General features: G+C 35.0%; 2 protein-coding genes across 2 annotated transcripts in view; one reads left to right on the forward strand and one right to left on the reverse strand.

Annotated features, from left to right (window-relative positions):
- Nucleotides 1-1,509: 1,509 nt before the first annotated feature.
- On the reverse strand, nucleotides 1,510-20,200 carry LOC135200929 (uncharacterized). The gene is made up of 5 exons (XM_064229707.1): nucleotides 20,081-20,200; nucleotides 19,095-19,344; nucleotides 4,560-4,647; nucleotides 3,698-3,901; nucleotides 1,510-3,219 (listed from the first exon to the last, which is right to left on the reverse strand). The coding sequence occupies exons 2-5, from the start codon at nucleotides 19,237-19,239 to the stop codon at nucleotides 3,147-3,149; spliced, it is 510 nt and encodes a 169-aa protein (XP_064085777.1). The 5' UTR covers nucleotides 19,240-19,344; nucleotides 20,081-20,200; the 3' UTR covers nucleotides 1,510-3,146.
- Nucleotides 4,903-20,939, forward strand: part of LOC135200928 (F-box/WD repeat-containing protein sel-10-like) — a 50,422-nt gene continuing 34,385 nt past the window's right edge. Inside the window, exon 1 of the mRNA XM_064229705.1 lies at nucleotides 4,903-5,049. The gene's annotated coding sequence lies outside the window, so the exon portion shown is untranslated. The remainder of the gene's footprint in view (nucleotides 5,050-20,939) is intronic.

Consider the following 20,939-nt stretch of genomic DNA (forward strand, 5'->3'; position numbering starts at 1 on the left):
CTCAGGCATTTTTAGTCAGTATTGGTGTTGTTGCTCTGAAGAAATTACGTTGGGTACAGCACTACTATACTTTGTAAATTTTGGGAATGGGGTTTTTGTGAGCTTTAAAGCCTTAAGTGGGTGTAAAACAAGTCTTCCTCTTACTTGTTTTACTGGTCCATTGATCTTATGATTGTGACAAGTTTGAATAGGAGCTTGGAGAGCCTTTATTCATCTTGACTCAATTTCTTTCCTGTAGCATAAACCTTTGGATTTGCTTGTCATCTTCCTTCTCTGTTCTGGTTTGAGCCCTATGATGTAGTGTGTGTACTATTTATCGTGGATTACCACTGTCATCACAAACATTTTTGCATCAGCTTTTTCGTTTATGGGGTTAGTTGTGAAATGAGTTCCCCTTGTCTTGTCTGTCTTTTACTAGTCCTTATCACTCCCCATTTTCCATTGATTTCCTTGGCCTTCTGACAGGTCTTCATCATGCTACTTCCATATTTCCTGCTTTTCTGAGTAAGTGTTTCTCATTGTCACGGATGATGTTTGTTTTTTGATACAAGTGTTAGGTTACTGTTCAAGATCAGAGTCTAGTATTTTGTTTGACATGACTGTGGCATTTCTTGATGCTGTGAGCACGTGAGAAGCAAGTTTTGAATTATGATCTCGGTCTTGGCAGCCACTATGACTCAACTTGTTAGTAAAAACGATGAAAGATACATTTTTGCTGTATACGGTGTATATGAATTGGCTAGCTTTTTCTCATTGAGACTACAGACATTTTGTCAGTGTAATGTAAATTTACAGTTTATGTAAAAGATTTGTAAAATTTACTTTGCTTAATTATCCTCATTGTATACTTATTCATTTTTTTCCTTTTTTTTTATTTAAGTAGAAACCACTTGAGCTGCAAGTGAGACATTTGTTTTACAAATATATTTATGAAAGAAATTATAGTTTTGTTTTATTTTCAGTCCTTCAGCCAAGAAAGTTTGTTGTGTATTATATTCTAGGGAAAAAACATCTGTAGTATTCAATATTACCCCAGCTGGTAACTAAAGTGTAATACAGTAATGTCTTGTAATTTTTATACAAACAATTCAGTAATGTCTTAATGAGTAGGGAAATACTAAAATTAAGTAAGTTCTGCTCAGGGTGCATTTGGCAAGTTTTTTTTACTGGACTATGCAGTAGACTGAATTATTGTAGCAACATATTTCTTAACAGTTCTGTATCCCAGCAGACATGTATTGAAAATTATATAACAGTTCTATTGATAATGAAATGTACAATGCTTTTTAAAGTTTTATATTTGTTAGTGATTTCTTGATTTATGATATCAGCTTCGTAAGTAAGACAAAAATCTTGTCCAGGTTTTGACTACCTCATTATGTAAATACTGTATTAAAATAGTACACTATATTCAGGAACCATAAGGTATTATGAAAGGGTATTTAAATTCTGTACTTGAGTGAGTACTGACATTTTTAAATTATTACAGTGTATATCTTCTGAAAATGAGTTAAGGGAAGTAGATTAAATGAGTGGAAACTTGTAGTTAGCCTAACTGTGAGGGTCAATATAGTACTATAATCAAGGGTGTGACTGATAAGGTTATTGATACGCAAAAAATCTCTCTTATTTTAATAGATGACTGAAAGGAATGACAGATGCCAGGTTGACGTCAACATACAAATATGTAATTTTATCACTAGTCAACCAGACTTCATTGCTGATGGCTTTTGAAGAAATTATGACAGACTCTAAAAACTTTAGAGTTACCGTAGCAGTAAGGCAAGATCACGTCCTCGAAAGTGTTCTCAACCTAATTTTAATTGCACAGTGACAGGAAACCAACTTTTGTATTACCCTAGAGATTTGGAAGATGAGCAAGAGATCTGCGTACACTTAAATTTGATAATTGGTTCAGTGTAGATTTGATAGTGTTTGTTTGAAAAACTTTACCTCTCCATACACAGGAATATATACAGCATATTTAAAATTCTTCATGTTAATACTGATAGAATGTGTAGTTTTTAGTGCCTACATGCTCATTACACAGAGTCTATTGATTTAGGATACTGTAAGGCTGATTACATATTTTATTTATGAAAATGGTCCTTGGTTATCAGACTAATGGACGAGTAATCTTCGATAAGTTGTTGTTGATTACTGTAGGTATTCCTGAAAAATGATGGTAAGTTTCTGTTGATATATGAGGAACATAATGTTTGAACAGGCAATCAGATGGTTGCAGAATAGGAAGCTTGTCTCTGTAGCCACTATATGCATATGTCCTTAATGTGTTGTGGTGTTGGTCAGTTTTTACAATGATTACCATCTTTAGTATATAACTTTTTTCACATTCTTTACAATTTCGGCGCTTGATTAGATTCCCTCATGTATGTCGGTTTGGATCTTTCCTCAAGTTCTGTATACAATCTGTGATCTCTTGATTCCTTCGTCAACTGTTTATCTGTCAAGTAAGGCAGTCCTTTGTATTGTTCCCCAGCCAGTGCAATATATAGTACCAAGCACCAATTCTTAAGCATCTCATAAATTAGTGTAAGTAGAGGTGGTTCCTCGGTGAAATAATTATATTATTTAATGCATTCAAGCAGTTTCAAAGATTGTAGAGAAAGAAAGCTCATCCTGTTGATGTAAAGAAGGATGTGCTATAGCAAACCGATCCAGGTTTTGTTTATCATGTGACATAAATCAAAATGGTTTGTAGGGGTTTTTAAAGCCTACTTTGTTCACCAATATTATTATTCTCAAGTACAGATGAAAAAACAAATATTGTATCCCCGATCTCTCACCTTATTAGATATGTAGGTACATATGGATAAAAGAATTGAGATATGTCTGTACGTACTATAATTCAAGTTTTTTATAATAACTCTAAAGTAAATGAAGAAGGGCTGGAAACTTTATAGTATTTAATAAATGCCAAGAAATTAAGTTTCCACGGAAACTGAAATAATTGTGTTGCCTCTACAAAACAAAAATGACGTGCTGTTGATTATTATTAGGCCCAAGCTCCAGATGCCTTTTTTTTTTTTTTTTTTTTTTTTTTTTTTTTTTTTTTGTATAACTACTGAGATTACAATAAGACAGAGGACGAAGAGGGTAAGGTGTCACTCGATCAATATAGCTCTTCAGCCCATCGTGGCTATGAAGAACCGGGCTCTGCGTGGATACGCTGAAAGATCAACTGGCTGCATCCGTGGTCTGCAATGATGCCCAAGAATTTGTGACCAAGTTTATCATAAGATTGAAATGGTGCGAGAAGAGAGAGAAACAAATATAAAACATTCACTATTTAGAAAAAAATTATGGTATGTTATGATGATGACAAATTTATGGATTATAATTAATGGTAGTGGAGGGTATGCTGGTACCTAATAAAAGGAATTATACAGCAATTAGTAGTATAGCAATTGTGAATACTCGACATAATTTTTATAGATGTTAGTTTCATTTCTCAGGAAAATGAGGTTTGAAGAAATTGACATTCCTACCCCCAAAAGATGTAATGAGCAAATTTGCTATAGATTAATTTTTTTTTTTAATATTTGACTTAGGAAAATTATTCCACTTATAAAACAATGATGCTAAACTAGTACTACCCAATCATAACGTGTAAGATTGGGTCACATAAAAAGGTACGACTTGACAGCAGCTGAGATATAAGGCTATAGGATCTTACTTGGAGTAGGATGTATTATTCTGAGCTAAAGCCACAGCCAAGGAGATTAGACCGATGCCCCTCTTAGCAAACGTCCTTGGCGAGGTGGTCTGAGGAATTCTAGGGGACTGCTGATTGTCTTCGGTACTAGCCATGCTGTCTCTTTCGTTGGTCTCTGAGTCCAGTTGATGAGCGTTCATCTCCATTTGATTGGTGAGTTTATTCCTGTAGGCAAATGCTGATAAATATGGCGTGATTTGTTGAACGGGCATATGATAACTAAATTACAGGAAATGGAATTTAATAAAAAAGAATGTGCATTTTTCAAAAATGTGATTGTACATCACAGTGAGGACACATCACATACACCATTGCCCTCAAATGATTTTTCTCTTAAATATACGCTTAAAGGAAGAGTGTAAAATACAAAACTAGTGTTAAGGAGATGGTGGTTTAGGTTTCAGTCAGTTTGCAATGGTCCTTTGGATGATAATATTATCCTCTAACTCTAGTTCCCAAGCAGCAACGTAAAAACACCATACAAACAAACGAATAAACAAGCTCCCAAGTAGGCATATTGCTGTGACTAAACTGACAACATGATAAAATTTGAAGACTGCGTCCATATCTACAATACTAACCGATTTAAAATATAGTCTCAATTCAAAATTAAACATAAGACCTTTTAGCTCTGTTTAAAATGCTCTATCGTAGGTACAGTCTTAGACCATCTTAGACTTATCTCTCTCCTCATTTTTTTATTTTTACACCAGTTTCAGCTACAATTTGTAAAATGCTGAAAACAAACAGCCCCCTGCTATCAATGCTTCCAAAATGTCTATTAGAAAACCGGAGACCGGGTATCCTGTAATCTGCTCCTAACCTGTTGTAAATAATGCGTTCCAATAACGACTGCAGACCAGAAACCGGCTGGCCTCCGTCTCCCATGATCCATAGAACGTCGTCGGATTCTGAAAAAACAAGGAATTATTATGAGAAAATGTCATTTTGTACTTTTCTTGTGTGTCACATCGTGACTTAGTGCGTTTACTTCGTTTTCAAACCCAGAGAATTTCTTTGTTGAAAGTTTATGGACTTTATGTGACATTTTGAGTAATGTTTACCAATGGTGAACAGACAGTCTTTTGGTTGTTGGTCCGGTTGGCTGGTGTCAATTCTCAAGATGAGACTAGTGCTTATATTACCGTAAACTTCACATACATATAAATCTTGGTTATAATGTGAGGTATTACCACGTTTCAGGGCTGAAATTTGGAAAAGGCTTCTCTTGAAAGGAAACTAGGTATGTCAGTCCCTAGGCCTAGGCTTGTAGCCATGGCAAGAGGCAGCTCAGCACCAACCATTAGCACAAGGTAAGTTATAACTATTAAATGTTGCTTTTGTCGCTAAGACAAATTTCAGAGCTGTTGGCGGTAACCTACTGTAAGGGGGATTTAAGAAAAAAATTTCATAGTGACAGGAAATTGTCTCTAGGCTAGGGTGTAGGTTAGCCATGTCATCTGACTTGTTTAAACACTATAGTATTGTTACAACTCCGCCTTTCATGTAATTATATTGCTATTGTTTATATCAATTTTGGTAAATACCTACATTTTTCTTATCATTGTTGATAAATCTGAAGGTGGAGTACCGAATTTTGGAACAAACTTTGAGGTTTTTAGAAGCATTGTTCTGTGAAGTGGATTGCCCTGTTGATAAATCTGAAGGTGGAATATCAAATTTTGGAACAAATTTTGAGGTTAACAAACACATAGTTTAACAAATAGGCATGAAGTGGATTACCTTATTATTTTTTCTTTTGGAGGGTGGGGGTACCTGTTATATAAGTACGAAATGGGTGTCAGGTAGCATATCGAAGCTTGGGTTCACTGTGGACAGATTTCCACCGGTGCGATAGTTTAATTGCCATTAATATATTTTTATAATAACGTGAATAGTCAATCTTGAGTAACCATAGGTTATATTCACCCACTGACGACTTGACATGTTTTCTATTCTTGTATATTACTTATTTTTATTTAAACGCAAAAGACTTTGTGAACGAATGTTATACCACATTTGTGGAAGAAGTCGTCAAGGATAGGGTAAACGACCAAATGACCACCTTTCTCACACGAAATGACCACTTTCTTTCACTCGAAATGATCACTGTTTCATTCGATATTTAATTGGTGAAACAACAATACAATTACATCTTTACACACACCATTCAAAAGATTAAGTTTCAATCTTTTGAATGGTATGTGTAAAGATGTAATTGTATTGTTTCATCAATTAAATATCGAGTAAAAAAGTGGTCATTTCGAGTGAAATGGTGGACCTTTGTTTACTCTATGTGAGGGTAAAAAGTTTTGGTTAAAGTACATATACTAGCATGCAGATCGATGTTTATGGGTCCTATCAATGAATGTGCACGGTTTAGTGGTTTTATTTGTATGTATTTATGTACGTATGTGCACTTCGGTAAACACATTCGAAATTGAATGTATAAGCAATGGTTCATGCTACTGCTGACGATCGTCTCATTTCAATATTCAGTTACTAATAATTGTAAGTTACCTCTTAGCTAGAGGGCGCCGGATTTCGTTAAGGTATAGTACCATTTAAATCCCATTGTGCCATTGTTTCCATAAGCAGTGAATTATAGTTATATATATATATAGATATGTGAATTTGTGTGTATATATTCCATAGTATTTCTAAATTATATTATTTGTTTTGATGTTTTGTATCTTAAATATTTGTTTGTCTTCATTTTTTGTTTAGTTATCAATCTGACATAGGCCTATCCCATTCTGTGTAAAGGTTTCAATAAGTAACTAAAGGGTGTTCATTATTATTTACATTTAATAAAAATATTATTGATGATGATAATCAATATACAAGAAATCTGCCCCGTAATTCTTATCACACAAGGCTTCCATAACGCTCCAAGGGCAACCGTAATTAAATCGGTGTTTACGACGGTCAAATTTTAATCAAGTTGTAGTTAATTTCAAACTACCTCGAAAACAGGTGTCCCACTTTGACGTTGGAGAATATAGTCAGGTGTTTTATTATTATTATTATTATTATTATTATTATTATTATTATTATTATTATTATTATTATTATTATTATTATTATTATTATTATTATTATTACTGATATGAGGAAGAAACCAGTTTAAAAGTTAATGTAGATGAAAAGTTAGTTATATTTCAATGAAATCTTTGCTTTGTATTAGCCAACACTAGGCCGAACTTATGATCCTTGAATGGTTGCAAGGAAGTCTGCTACAGAAGTTGTGTAGGCCTAAGTGTTCTTTCTCTCCATCGAATATATAATATATATATATATATATATATATATATATATATTATATATATATATATATATATATATATTATATATTGTGTATGTGTAATATTAAAACCAACAAACTGCTGAGGTCTAGACCTAGTATAGTGCGAGATCTCAGTTAGTTTTATAAGAACCCCAACGCTTATACGAGTATCGTAACTTGGAAATCAAAATCCTGTAAAAATATCTACGAGTTACGACCACAAAAAAAGATTGAAACAAAGTCCAGGAGAGATTAGGCGATGTACGTAAAAGACTCCTGGACCAAAGTTCTCGGCATTTTGCGTTTCTGTCTTTTGTCGTCCGGGCACAAAAAGCAGAGAGATGACGAAGGGGATCAGAGTTTGATCTCTCTTTCGTGTAACGATAGATAGATAGCTGTGCAGATGATAGATGGGGTGTTTGGGTGCCAAAAATATCTATATGGAGAGAGAGAGAGAGAGCGGTGTGTGGGTGTGTGTATTTGATGATGTAGAAATAAGGTGTAATATAAGTAGTCTACAATCTATATCTATCTATCTATCTATCTATCTATCTATCTATCTATCTATCTATCTATCTATCTATATATATATATATATATAATATATATATGTATGTATCTGTATATATATATATATATATATATATATTATATATATATATATAATATATATATATATATATACAAGGAAGGTGGAGAGGAAGAATTGGATAAATAGCTTGGCTTGGAGTAAGTATTTGAAAGAAAGGACCTTATTATCGTGTACAAGAATGGTGAGAGTATGTGTTTAGGGGGCCGGTGTATTTGACGCGTTACTGGTGAGCCCTATTTATATTTAGGGACACGACACAGCCTATATATTGAATATTCACTTGACACTGGTGGATGAACCTCTCCTGTGCATTATAAAGCTTCAGTGACAAGCCGTTACATACGCTAACCCAGAAGGCTCATACGGCTCATACCACGTGGTTCGGAAATCACGTAAAGCCGTTGGTCCCGTTGCTGAATAACCACTGGTTCCAGCAACGTAAAAACACCTTTTAAACAAACAAACGAACAAACAGAAGGCTCACACCAAGCACGTGTCAAACCTAGAACACTCACTATGGTGCCATCCACCCACATCATGTGTGTATTCCTACATTTCTGGAATAAGACATTAATACCCTTCGTTTCCAACACACTTTTCACTTCACACCATTTAATCCAGCCATTTTTTTTTTTTTAGATCATAGTCACGTTTATGAACTTAATAGAACTTCGTAGACACAATTCTTTTAATAATGCTGCTGGTTTTCATACGAGAGTTCAAGATGTACTCGTGTTTATCTACGTAGGCCTAGTTTAACATGAGGAAATTAATTATTCATATTGTATAAGTCTCCCAACGTCAGCAGTTTTCATTATTGGACTGAGAGCTTTAGGAGGAGGGGGGGGGGGGATGGCTTAGAAAGGTTTTAATTACGGTGGAAAAAAACTTGTTAACATGACGGGTGAAGCACAGTACTTCTATAGGGTCACAAAGCTTAATCGATTTAGAGGTCGTCAGAATAGTAAAAAAAAAAAAGTTACTTGAATTAATTAGATACAAAACGTAATTACGTTGCGAAGGTGAAGATAAATACTTTTGTACTTTACTAGTGTGTAGAACCTCTCTCTCTCTCTCTCTCTCTCTCTCTCTCTCTCTCTCTCTCTCTCTCTCTCTCTCTCTCTCTCTCTGTAGTGCAGGCAAACGCTATCCACTAAGTGTAGAGCGGCATGAATGCAGTTATTGTTGTTATTATTATTATTATTAGTGAAGTGTGACTAGCCACCAAAGGAGCTCGCCCCCCATTTTGTGGATTTCGCACTAAGGCCTCATCTCGCTTAAAACACCGTCGTTTCGTTTCTAGGACAGGAATATAACTCTACTTTAGTATACGTTTCCTAACGTCCCTGGCTATACTAGGAGGGTTGGTCATTGGTTTTAGCAGTTTGGAATAGCTAAACAGTTCGATCAGCGAAAAATCAGTAACCCTTGATGTGGTCAGTGGCTAGCTGTCTTCCATCTTGCTTTCCAGCCAGTTCCAAACTCAAATGTTCACTGTCTTAAGGGTTGAATTACGGGCTGCTCTAGGAGCAAGAGCAATTTCTGGCATAAGGCCAGCTATATCTAAAAAGCAGCAACTACTGTCTTGAGCACTGGGTGATGGCAGGTGCCCTATAGTGCTTGACTCTTTAACGCAACATTCAAAAATCAAATCACATGAAACACCAATCGAACATAGCTGGTGAATTTTATGAGATAAATAGGCTGAAAACGTTAAAAGTAAGTATACTAGGGTTTATTTTTAACCAGGTACTACCCATTTTATACGTAATTTCTCCCAGACATACAAGTCCTCATGTGAGCTGCTCCAATCGACAAAGGTTATTTGAAAGTCTGCATAAACTTGAGAGCGTAAATTTCCATAGCTTATATATATATATATATATATATATATATATATATATATATATAATATATATGTGTGTGTGTGTGTGTGTATATATATATATATATATATATATATATATATATATATATATATATATATGTCCGTTCTTAATGGCATGTATTAGCCAGAACAATGGAGACGGCTGCCTTGGGGAGAAAGAGCCTGGATGGCTCTGCAATGTTTCTTTATTAAGTGCTTGGAGTTTCTGGGCTGGAGATGGGTAAGAGTTACTATGCTTTAGCCAAAGATGTGGCTTACTGTTTTTTTGATATTTTGTAAAGATGTTCCATTTCATTTAATCTTTTGACTTTGTCTTTACAATTGTGTATGCTCAATAGTGTGTCCCTCCTGTCTTTTAAAAGGCGGATCTAGTGAGGGGGGGGATTGTGTCCTGTGTGGAGGAGACCATATTTTGGAGAGGAGACAGTTGGTGTTTGATTATTACTGATTAAGACTATTATTTACCGGGGGTTATCCAAGTTATCTGAACTTGAGTTATCATTCCATTTAGTTATCCTGTAAGAATCTGAGTTATTCAATTAGTGCTTTACTTTGAATAAACGTACATTTTTGTAGTTCCTACTCTGATTTGATGACCTAATGAAATGGAGAGAGAGAGAGAGAGAGAGAGAGAGAGAGAGAGAGAGAGAGAGAGAGAGAGAGAGAGAGTGGGGTTATTGTCAGGGTCTGAGAGAGAGAGAAAGAGAGGGGAGGAGAATGTGTTACCAGACAAGGTATTGCCAGTGCCAGCCGCTTATGGCTTAACGCTTTCCAAATATGAAAATACGAGAAATTATCTCGTAAGATATATATATATATATATATATATATATATATATATATATATATATATATATATCTCTCTCTCTCTCTCTCTCTCTCTCTCTCTCTCTCGTCTCTCTCTCTCTCTCTCTCTCTCTCTATATATATATATATATATATATATATATATATATATATATATATATATATATATATATATAAAATTTGAAATAGGACTATTTCAAATTTTATGTTGGCTTGGAAGTATTATTATGTTATGACAATTTTTTTGTGTTTCTTTATTTACTTGAACTGATGATTGATGACGACTTCATTTTGGTCAAATGCTTCAGCGATTTGTGAACGAAAGTTTTGAAAATGTTTCGAAAGAGTTTTTTTCTGAAATTTTGATACCACGTGACATTTTCTTACAGTTTTGAAATATATGACAGATTTCACTCTTATGAAACATATTATGTCATATTATATGCAATAATCGCGGTTCCGCATTGAAATAATAGATATATATGGAGCATGCTAGGTTGCCAGCTAGTGAATTTTTGAACGAAATCCTATGGAGTCATGTAGCATGAGATTTGAGCATCACTGTACTATCAATGCACCTTTCAACGTCATCGCATTTAAAACATAGCCACTAATGAAAAGAAAATCAATGTTCACTATATATATAAAACCTGCAGCAGCCATTTCACTGGTCAATGTATATATATATATATATATATATATATATATATATATATATAATGGGATACAATCCACAATAAAGTAAATTCCTCTTGTAGTTTGAAATATATATTACTTGTATAGGATTAAGCTTTCGACCATCAACTGTGGTCTTGTTCACTTTAGTGAACAAGACCACAGTTGATGGTCGAAAGCTTTAACCCTATACAAGTAATATATATTTCAAACTACAAGAGGAATTTACTTTATTGTGGATTGTATCCCCATATATATATATATAATATATATATATATATATATATATATATATATATATATATATATACATTGACCAGTGAAATGGCTGCATACACGCATGGCTGCTGCAGGTTTTATATATATAGTGAACATTGATTTTCATTAGTGGCTAGTTTTAAATGCGATGACGTTGAAAGGTGCATTGATAGTACAGTGATGCTCAAATCTCATGCTACATGACTCCATAGGATTTCGTTCAAAATTCACTAGCTGGCAACCTAGCATGCTCCATATATATCTATTATTTCAATGCGGAACCGCGATTATTGCATATAATATGGACATAATATGTTTCATAAGAGTGAAATCTGTCATATATTTCAAAACTGTAAGAAAATGTCACGTGTATCAAATTTCAGAAAAAAACTCTTTCGAAACATTTTCAAAACTTTCGTTCACAAATCGCTGAAGCATTTGACCAAAATGAAGTCGTCATCAATCATCAGTTCAAATAAGTAAAAGAAACACAAAAAAATTGTCATAACATTAATAATACTTCCAAAGCCAACATAAAATTTGAAATAGTCCTATTTGATTGCTTTTACACGTCAATGCTGAAAAAATTTAAATATGTACATACAAAAGTAGAATGCGCCCACCGATATCAACGTGTGAGGGGAGCGTGTGTGACGTATCTATCATTAGTGTCGGTGCAACAACAAGCACCCGGTGTAACATAAGTAGGTCTACACTGAGTAACGACAATGAAATTATCTTAAAAGCACTTACTTTATATGTGTTAGAGGAATATTTGGATTTTCATACATAATTGTTATAATTCTTTAATATTTAAAAAAATTGTGGCATACTAGAATATTCGCCTATGCAATTATTTATTTTTCAAACCCAAGATATTGCTCCTAGGCCTAGGTGTTAGATTTCTTTAGTTTACAATTAACAGTCACATCTCTTTATTAACAATTTCTGCCCAGAAAGCAAATGAGGTTAGCAGCCCATTCTTGTTCTTCAAGTTACCTTATGAAAGAATAAATTATACGCCAAAAGCAAGGAGGACTTTTAAGAAAATAATATTTTAAACCAGTTGAAAAACAAGTGTTCCATACGCCTTAATATTAATACTTATGATATTTCGATTAATAGTCGTCATCTCCATATAATCAAAATCATTATCTTTTATTCCTCAAAGAACAGGTAATCTCTACAAATAGAAATATTAGTAACATTACATCTCATAAGGCTTAGATTATTCTTTTAGGCCTATAAATCATTTTGCAACATACAGGCAGCTTTAACACAGTCGAAAGCTTTAACATTCAAAGAAAACTTTTTTTTAATTCATATTCCTACTTTGAAAATGTTGTTATGACTGTTGAGCTTATTAGTTCTACTGTCATAATGCAGCAGAGGTAGTTATGTTGATCGGTCCGAGGAGCATGTTAAGTGTGCTTTCGTTGATGGCACCGCTAACCTTATCACACCTCACTTTGAACTAGCAGCGTATAAAAAAGAAAATCAGTTCAAATCACACAGATTACGAATTATATCTATGCATAAAAGGGATCATATTACATAACCATAAGGAAAATAGGGCTAGCTGTGAATTCACAAACTTTTTGACTTGTATGACATTAGAAAAAAAGTATAACACTACTTGGCAACATCACGTTGAGTCTGAGAATCTGGACGATACAAAAAGAATCATGTTGCATGAGATTTGAGCACCACTGTACTGTCGGCCAAAAAATGGTGGCAGAGTTTCATAATTTTTCGCTCACCTGTCTGATGCACGATTCATGCCTTATTTATCAATTTTTCTTTTCAAAGATGGAAGAAATTCGCGTGTAATGACATTAAAAACAGTCACTGATATCTTTAGAACATTATGTTATGTTATTGTGTAAAACTATTTTCCATATAGCAAAATTGACGTGAATGAAACGAAGTGATAAAAAAAATCATACCACAACCTTAGATATACATTACCGAATAGATAGGAGACACCTATCACAAGTAGTATCGCTTAAGCCCATATTACACTTATCCGGTTTCCTACGGCGCCGTCGGTCGCGACGCTAGCATATGTTCAAGCCGGAGCGTGTGATAGCAAATTGGCCGTATGAAACGCTCACCCACAGCCGGCCGATGAACTTTCGCCAGTACTAAAAGTTGGCCGTACGGCCGGTCGTACGTCACGACTGAGGACGTAGCGTGTAATTGCTCACCGTATGGTATGACATCAGTCTGAGGCTGCACCTGTACATTTATGAATCTTGGATACTCTGGAATAAAGTTTGAAACTTCTTTATTTTTTTAAATTAAACCTGGTATGAATGTCATACTAAAACAAGAAATTATTATTTGTGCAAAATAAACTTGCCTTCAGATATTTTGGGCCTAAACATTTGCAGATTGCTGGCACATGTTTCTGGGATTATTGCACTGAGAGAAGGCCTGCGATATAATTGTTGTAAACTTTAGATCGCTATATGTTCTTCCTGTAGCAAGAAATCTCAAAGTGGCTGAAAGACGCTCATGTGGACTAATTGCTTCTCTCATGCAAGTGTCCTTTTTTCTATTAAAGGTTGATACCTGACTTAAGAGTTCCAAATATGTGTCATGATCCATTCGCATGTATTTAAACCAGTCATCTTTTGCTAGTGCTAGTTCCTTCATTAAGTTAACATGAGAGTATTTTTGTTACGCAGCCAATGTTTGGACCAATCTTCCTTTTCTTGTTTTCACCTTCAACAGCACGCTAGAGCAATAGCAACGAGATTGTCGTCGAGAGAAGACATGTCACTCCTCCACCACAAACAGTGCCACACTCACCACTTGCCACCGGCCGTTCAAATACGTGTAATAACTCTAGCCAGTAGGCCAGAATTTCCTACGGCGTCATAGGCCAGGTTGGCAGTAGGAAACCGGATACGTGTAATGGGGGCTTTAAACATAGTCCATAGATTATAATTTCAATATTAAGTTGAAGGTAGTTGAACTATTCCATTTGTTAAATTTTACAAAAAACATTGGAATCTAACAAAATGCTATCAAATTTAAAAAAAAAAGCGATATCCTAAAAGTGTGAACCAGGCGACCTCACTCTGTCGTTTTGATGTTATGTGCACGGGAATCTAATGTCAATGTGTCATTTATCAGTCTAAGAAACATCCCTCGATGAGCGAGAGAATTATTGCACTGCATTCGGTGCAAGTTCCTGTTGGAGGGATATCAAGAAAGCTTAATAAACCGGAGAGAATCATATATAGATGAATCAAATTGTTTAAAGAACGGCAAAATTTAGAACATGGGCTTAGAGGTGGAACACCTCGAAGCACCACAAGAGAGCAAGACAATACAGTAGTGTAAATGTTGCTGAGCAACATTTATTTGAACTTTGAATTCTAGTGCCTCGTCACGACATTGCTGAACCAGGAATCATAATTAGCTCTACGCTTATGCCTGATGTCTGATGAATACTTTAGATGGAGAGGAAGAGATTTTTAAATCTACAATTGAAATCTTTGATAGTTGTCTAATGAATAAGCGAACTTATCTGATGGATGAGAGATTCAGTTAGGCTTACTCTTTTTGTTTTGTTTTTTTATCGGTGGCCAGTGAATACCACGGATAGGGAGGGAAAAAGTTTCAATGATGCATGCATTTTTTTCTTCAAACCGTAAAGAATACATTTTATTGGGAGATACTTTATTAACATCGGCCTAATCCTTCCATCACTCCTATACGCCACCTCCACTCTCTTCTACATCTCAGGTGACTCGATCCGACTTCTTTCTTGCTACGAACCAGGGTTGCCAGATTTCAAAGACTAAAAGTTACCAATGATTGCTAGAAAAGTTGCTAAAAGTTGCCAACCTCCTTTTTCTACTAATAACCCTTGATTATTTTAGCCAAAAACATCCTTCCTTATATGCATTTTCTCTTAGTTACCTGTGCATTTACCATAAAATGAGAGAAACTTGAATTTCACAGGGTATTATACATCGTTGCGTTGAAACTTTGTACTGATACAAATAGTAGTTTTCGATTTGCAAATTTTATCTCGGTAAGGGGCGTCATTTAGGGGGGAGGGGCTGGGGGGCAACTGTCCCCACAAGACTCAATTTGCCCCCCCTCACGCCCTAAGCCCTAATAAGTAACAACAGCTGATTTTCCATTATTCCTACCAAAATTCTAATTTGTTATCACATTAAGTTATATCTATCTATCTATTAGCTACCAGTGAGGATGAGATAAATAAACAGTAGTGGGAGTCTATAGATTTTGTTGAAATACCTTTTGTGTCAATGACAGGGCTTAGGCCTACACGTCAAATTCTTATATTTTGAGACAATGACAGGGCATAGGCCTACATGTCAAATTCTTATATTTTGCGGCAATGACAGGGCATAGGCCTACACGTGAAATTCATATATTTTGAGCCAATGATTAGGGCATAGGCCTACTCGTCAAATTCTTATATTTTGAGACAATGACAGGGCATAGGCCTACATGTCAAATTCTTATATTTTGAGACAATGACAGGTGATAGGCCTACACATCAAATTCTTATATTTTGAGGGAATGTCAAGGCATAGACCTACACATAAAATTCTTATATTTTGAGACAATGACAGGGCACGGGCCTACAAGTCAATTTCTTATTGCAAATGGTTTTCTACCTTGTTATTAATATAGTAGTTTCAAGTTGAAACTTTCAACTCCTCGATATATAATATATATGCATAAAGTGGAATGTACACTTATAAGCAAGATCACATACACAATACATGCGTGGATGGCCAAATCCTTAGGACTGTCTCACCTTCCAGGCACCAACTATCAAACTGCTCTCAAATGAACTATATTGAAAATATATTTACTAAAGGGATAAATTATATTGCTGTGACGAGTAGATATAAGGCTGCTGTAGCGTTTCTATCAGAATGAAGGCTATGGTAGGAAGGCCTCATAAGATACTTAACAAATTAGAAAAATGTATGACAGCTGAAAGTTATGTATGAGATGATCCAAGCCCTTGAATCATTTGGTTTTGGGGCATTCTTATCGAGTCAGTCTCTCTCTCTCTCTCTCTCTCTCTCTCTCTCTCTCTCTCTCTCTCTTCTCTCTCTCTCTCTCTCTCTCTCTCTCTCTCTCTCTCTCTCTCTTTGTTGTTAGGAGAATATTCTAGCGCAGACAATATTCATAAAGATCTCGATTACTTTTAATTAAAGCGCTACTAAATTTCATTTAAGAGTAAGCGGATAATTCTTTGCGCCAATATTTTGTGAATAGGTCTTTATTCTGCAATGTTAGGATACCATATAAAAAATTTTCGAAGACACTACAAGCACTTTAACAGCAGCAACAAAAACGAGAATAAACACAAGAACCAAAATAAATCAGTTGAATATAAGATATGCCTATAATTCAAACGTCATAAGATGCGTAAACCGACAAAAAGGCATATGCCCTTATAGGTCTACGTCAATTTTTATGATCGTGTTATCTAGAAAGGAGATACTATACACACAGACAACAATAAATCGTATTAATATCACTTACAACTCTATGAAACCAAGCAAAATATCACAGCAACTTTCCAACACAACAAAACAAACGTGGCCGTGGCGGCAAAAACGTCATTCTTAATTCTTGATTACTCAGGTCAGAGTGGAGGTTTGACCTTTGTATTGGCAAAGAAGTTAATTTCAAAATATTCTGGCTGTGACGGTAAGCGGCAAAGCATAATTGTATACTTTGCAGTAGAAATTTTGCAGCAATCGTTCAGAAAAGCAACATATATTTTTGATAACCGAAAGTTGCCAACAAGTTGCCAATTTTGGTGGTAGTTGCCAACCACCTCAGAAAGTTGCCAACTTTCAGGATTTTGGCACCAAAGTTGCCAACTTGGCAACCCTGCTACGAACTCCATCACGTGAAAGCATCACTAATGATAACGGTTGTTTTAAAATTTCCCGCACCGACAACCGACGCCTTAAAATGCATATTTATAAAACATTTTCTGTTCAAAGTAACTTTATCTTTCATTCCACAAAATATGTGCATACACTCGTGTTACACCCTGTAGCCGTCAAGTAGCAACCCTTGATTAAAACAGTAGGTTTTCCTTGAGAAAAAACAAAAAAACATGAAATAGACTTAAACGAGAACGTCACCTTTCTTATTTCTTATCCTTTCAGCTACTTATAATATGCTTATGGTAGTAGGTCTAGGTATACATGTGAAACTAATTTGAATGAATTTCTATATAGAAGAAATGAATAGCTACAGAAATATCAACCTAAGAAAGCTTCAATGAAAGTCAGTTTTGACTCCCACAGCTTTCCTACGTGTCCAAATGAAACAGGATGATATGCAAGGAATTCGATAAAAAATAAGACCGAATTATATATATTCGTTTGATTTTTTATGATTGCTTTTTGACTTTGAATAGCTAGGTCTGAGTTAATTATGTTAAGCAATTATGAAAAAGATAAGAAGAAAGGCGAACATGGCTAATAAAGCAAGAATAACGGGAATAATCAAATAAAGCATTATTATATATATATATATATATATATATATATATATATATATGATAATATATATATATCTATATATTATATAATATATATTTGTCGATTTAAATTAAATTGAATTAAATATTACGTATCCGAGAGAGATATACTGAAAATGAAAATAGACCTATAGGCTAATCATGTGGGAAAATCAGAAGTCCAATTTAGGCCCACTAAATGTGTATGCAAATTATTTTATGATCAAAGGACAAAATTAGTTTAATTAAACATCGTTTTCAAAGAGTGTTAATGCCTTGATGTATTATTTATTGGCTGTAGGAGACGAAATGACAACACGCTAGTGCAGTACGATACGTTGAGTCAAGACTCGAGCGGCAGCAAAGCCAACTCTTCAAAATCCTCGGTATGCTGTCCTGTCACGAAGCTAGAGTTGAGAATAAGATTAGAAATCGTGGACCTATCGGTATATATTTTCCTTACTTTGCAAAATAATTATCTTTAATACGTTGAATAAGTCTGCTCAATTCTAATGTAATTTATTTTCAAGTATAGCACCTTTGAATGTTATTTATTGTTAAGTAAATAATCTGGCACCTGTATATGGCAATATTTCCATAACGAACAATGAATTAAGAAACTACGCCAATTCTTCGTTGGCCGTCTGTACATGAGAATATTATTTCAAGAATTGGTACGTAATTTCATCAATATAATTTATAGGACAATTATGGTGAAAATATAAGGAATATATATATATATATATATATATATAATATATATATATATATATATATATTATATATGTGTGTGTGTGTGTGTATGTATGTGTTGTATTACAGATATAACATTTACATATATACATTTATATGTTAATCATTCATGTTATTTTAGTGGATATTTCAATGGTAACAGCATAGCTATTATTTATATCTTTCATTTTATTCATCCAATATTTTAGTACAACATCGTAACCGACATGTTTGATTTAATACCAAAATCTTATCATTATAATGTAATAAGTATATTTTAAATGTTATTTAAATTCTCATTGATATAAGTAATTAGTGACTGCGTAATCACATGTCCTTCCTATGGAATGCTTTGAAGGTATTACGAGATAGCGGTAACTACGTATAGGCCTGTGTAGGCCTAATCCCACCATCAGCACAGTTAACTAATAAAGAGTTCCACTTTGCAGATAGCTAGACATTCCGTAACTTTAGGCCTAAGTGAACCCGTATAGTTATCTACCCGCTAAGCAAGAGAATTACCAACCTTAATCTCGGTGACCTAGTGAAGAAACATCCCCCCCCCCTTAAAAGTCCTACCTTTAGGGGCGTGGTCCACCTCTCCGACGAAATCCTGTGGGTAGCGGTGCTGGTGGTGGTGGTGTCCTTCGGAGGGGCTCCAGCGGTGCGTCAGGAGCACCACCGCTATCAAAAGTCGCGCTATGGAACTCGCGTTGGCGGGCATCGTTTCGCCTCGGAGGGGAGGTCGCTCCGTTGAGGTGGGTGGGGGGGTTGTGGTGGGTTTGATGGGAGGGGTAGTAGTAGGGGGTGGGCGTTTCTTTCGTCTTTTCTTTAAATGAAGAAGGAGAGAAAGTCTATTTTACATAATTGGATAACAACAGTGTTAAAGATAATGTGCGTGACATTTATATATCAGTTTTCTTCTTTATAAATAGGTCTAAAAAACTGCCATTCTGGTTAGGGTTCTTTTGGTCGCAAGAGTCCAGAGGTCCTCATCAGGCCTTTTTTTTAGACCACCTTCAACACCTTACGTCTCCCCGGGCCGCCCTATAGTTTAAAATTAAACAGCTAACCATACGTCAGGTAACTAGAGCAATGAATAACAACATCAATATTTAAAATAACATAATATTGATTATTATGATCAAGAGGCAGCAGTAAGAGGGAAAAAATGTAAGCAATTATATCATACCAAATTCTGTATTGAAATTCAACGCTGGTGAGATCTGAGTTAAATTCGTTTTTAAAAAGTATATATTTTAACGAAGTTAAGGTTAGTTTTGATCGTTAGACCTATATGCCCAAGTAATTATCACTTACATTCGCTAATTAAATGCAAGAATATTTGTTGTGGTTGTGCACAGGACATCGATGAATACTATAAATAATAGCCTTTGGTTGTTATGAATGATAAAAGTAAAACTCTAAAAGGAAACAAATTATTGTTGTAATAAACCCTTTTAATTACTTTCTCTGACGGTTTACAAACTCGGTATTCTGAAAAAAATGTGGACCACCTAAACCGGCAAAATAATAATGAAGAAAATTGAAACCAGCAAAATAACCTTTGGCTCTTGATGTCGTTTGTGTCGGCTACTTTCTCTACCTCTCTTTCTCCCTCTCTCTCTCTCTCTTATTCCACTCTCGTCTCGAGCGTATTGACAGAGCCGTTGGAGCTACACTACGTTCGCAACAAGCGGGCGATTGCTTTATATACGCCTATAACAAACACGCACGCACGTACGCCCATGCGCGCACGCACACTTTTTTAAGAGTGGAGAGAGACAGCTGACGAGATTCATATTTCGAAGGAGGGTTTTATGGCTTGTTGTAGTTGTTGTTTATTTGTATGTTAAAGGGGCGTGATCACGCCAATTAGGTACCCATTGTACGTCATCAAAACTGTTTATTATTAGACTTATAAATTTTGATGTTACTTTACTAAATATGTTTCGTATCGCTTAAATTATATAGATATATAATTATTAATTAAGGGTTTGTTTATTTGCACAGTGAACATTTAAACAAACTACAGGCCTAAGCGTCGGTGGTTCATGTTAGAGGAAATATTTTGTGCCTAACATTATGTCAAATTTGGAGCGAATTGATTCTCTCTCTCTCTCTAACACACACACACACACACACACACACACACACACACATACATACATACACACACACACACACGCACACACACCCATAGCCGGAGTTGGAGAAGGGAATGGGGGTACCATCCTCCTCTTTATTGAAAGGTGATTAGCAAAGATGATCAAGTCATTAAAGAATTTATTAAAAGATTACAGATATATTTTCCAAAACAGCTCGGAAGGAAATCATGTTTATCAAGAGTTCGCTACGGCAAGTGGCATTCCAAGATCTTGACGTATACTGAAGCAGAGCATCGTCCTCGTAGTACAGTCACTA

The sequence above is a fragment of the Macrobrachium nipponense genome, chromosome 27 (genome assembly GCF_015104395.2).
Source record: "Macrobrachium nipponense isolate FS-2020 chromosome 27, ASM1510439v2, whole genome shotgun sequence".
In the NCBI taxonomy this organism is placed as follows: domain Eukaryota; kingdom Metazoa; phylum Arthropoda; class Malacostraca; order Decapoda; family Palaemonidae; genus Macrobrachium; species Macrobrachium nipponense.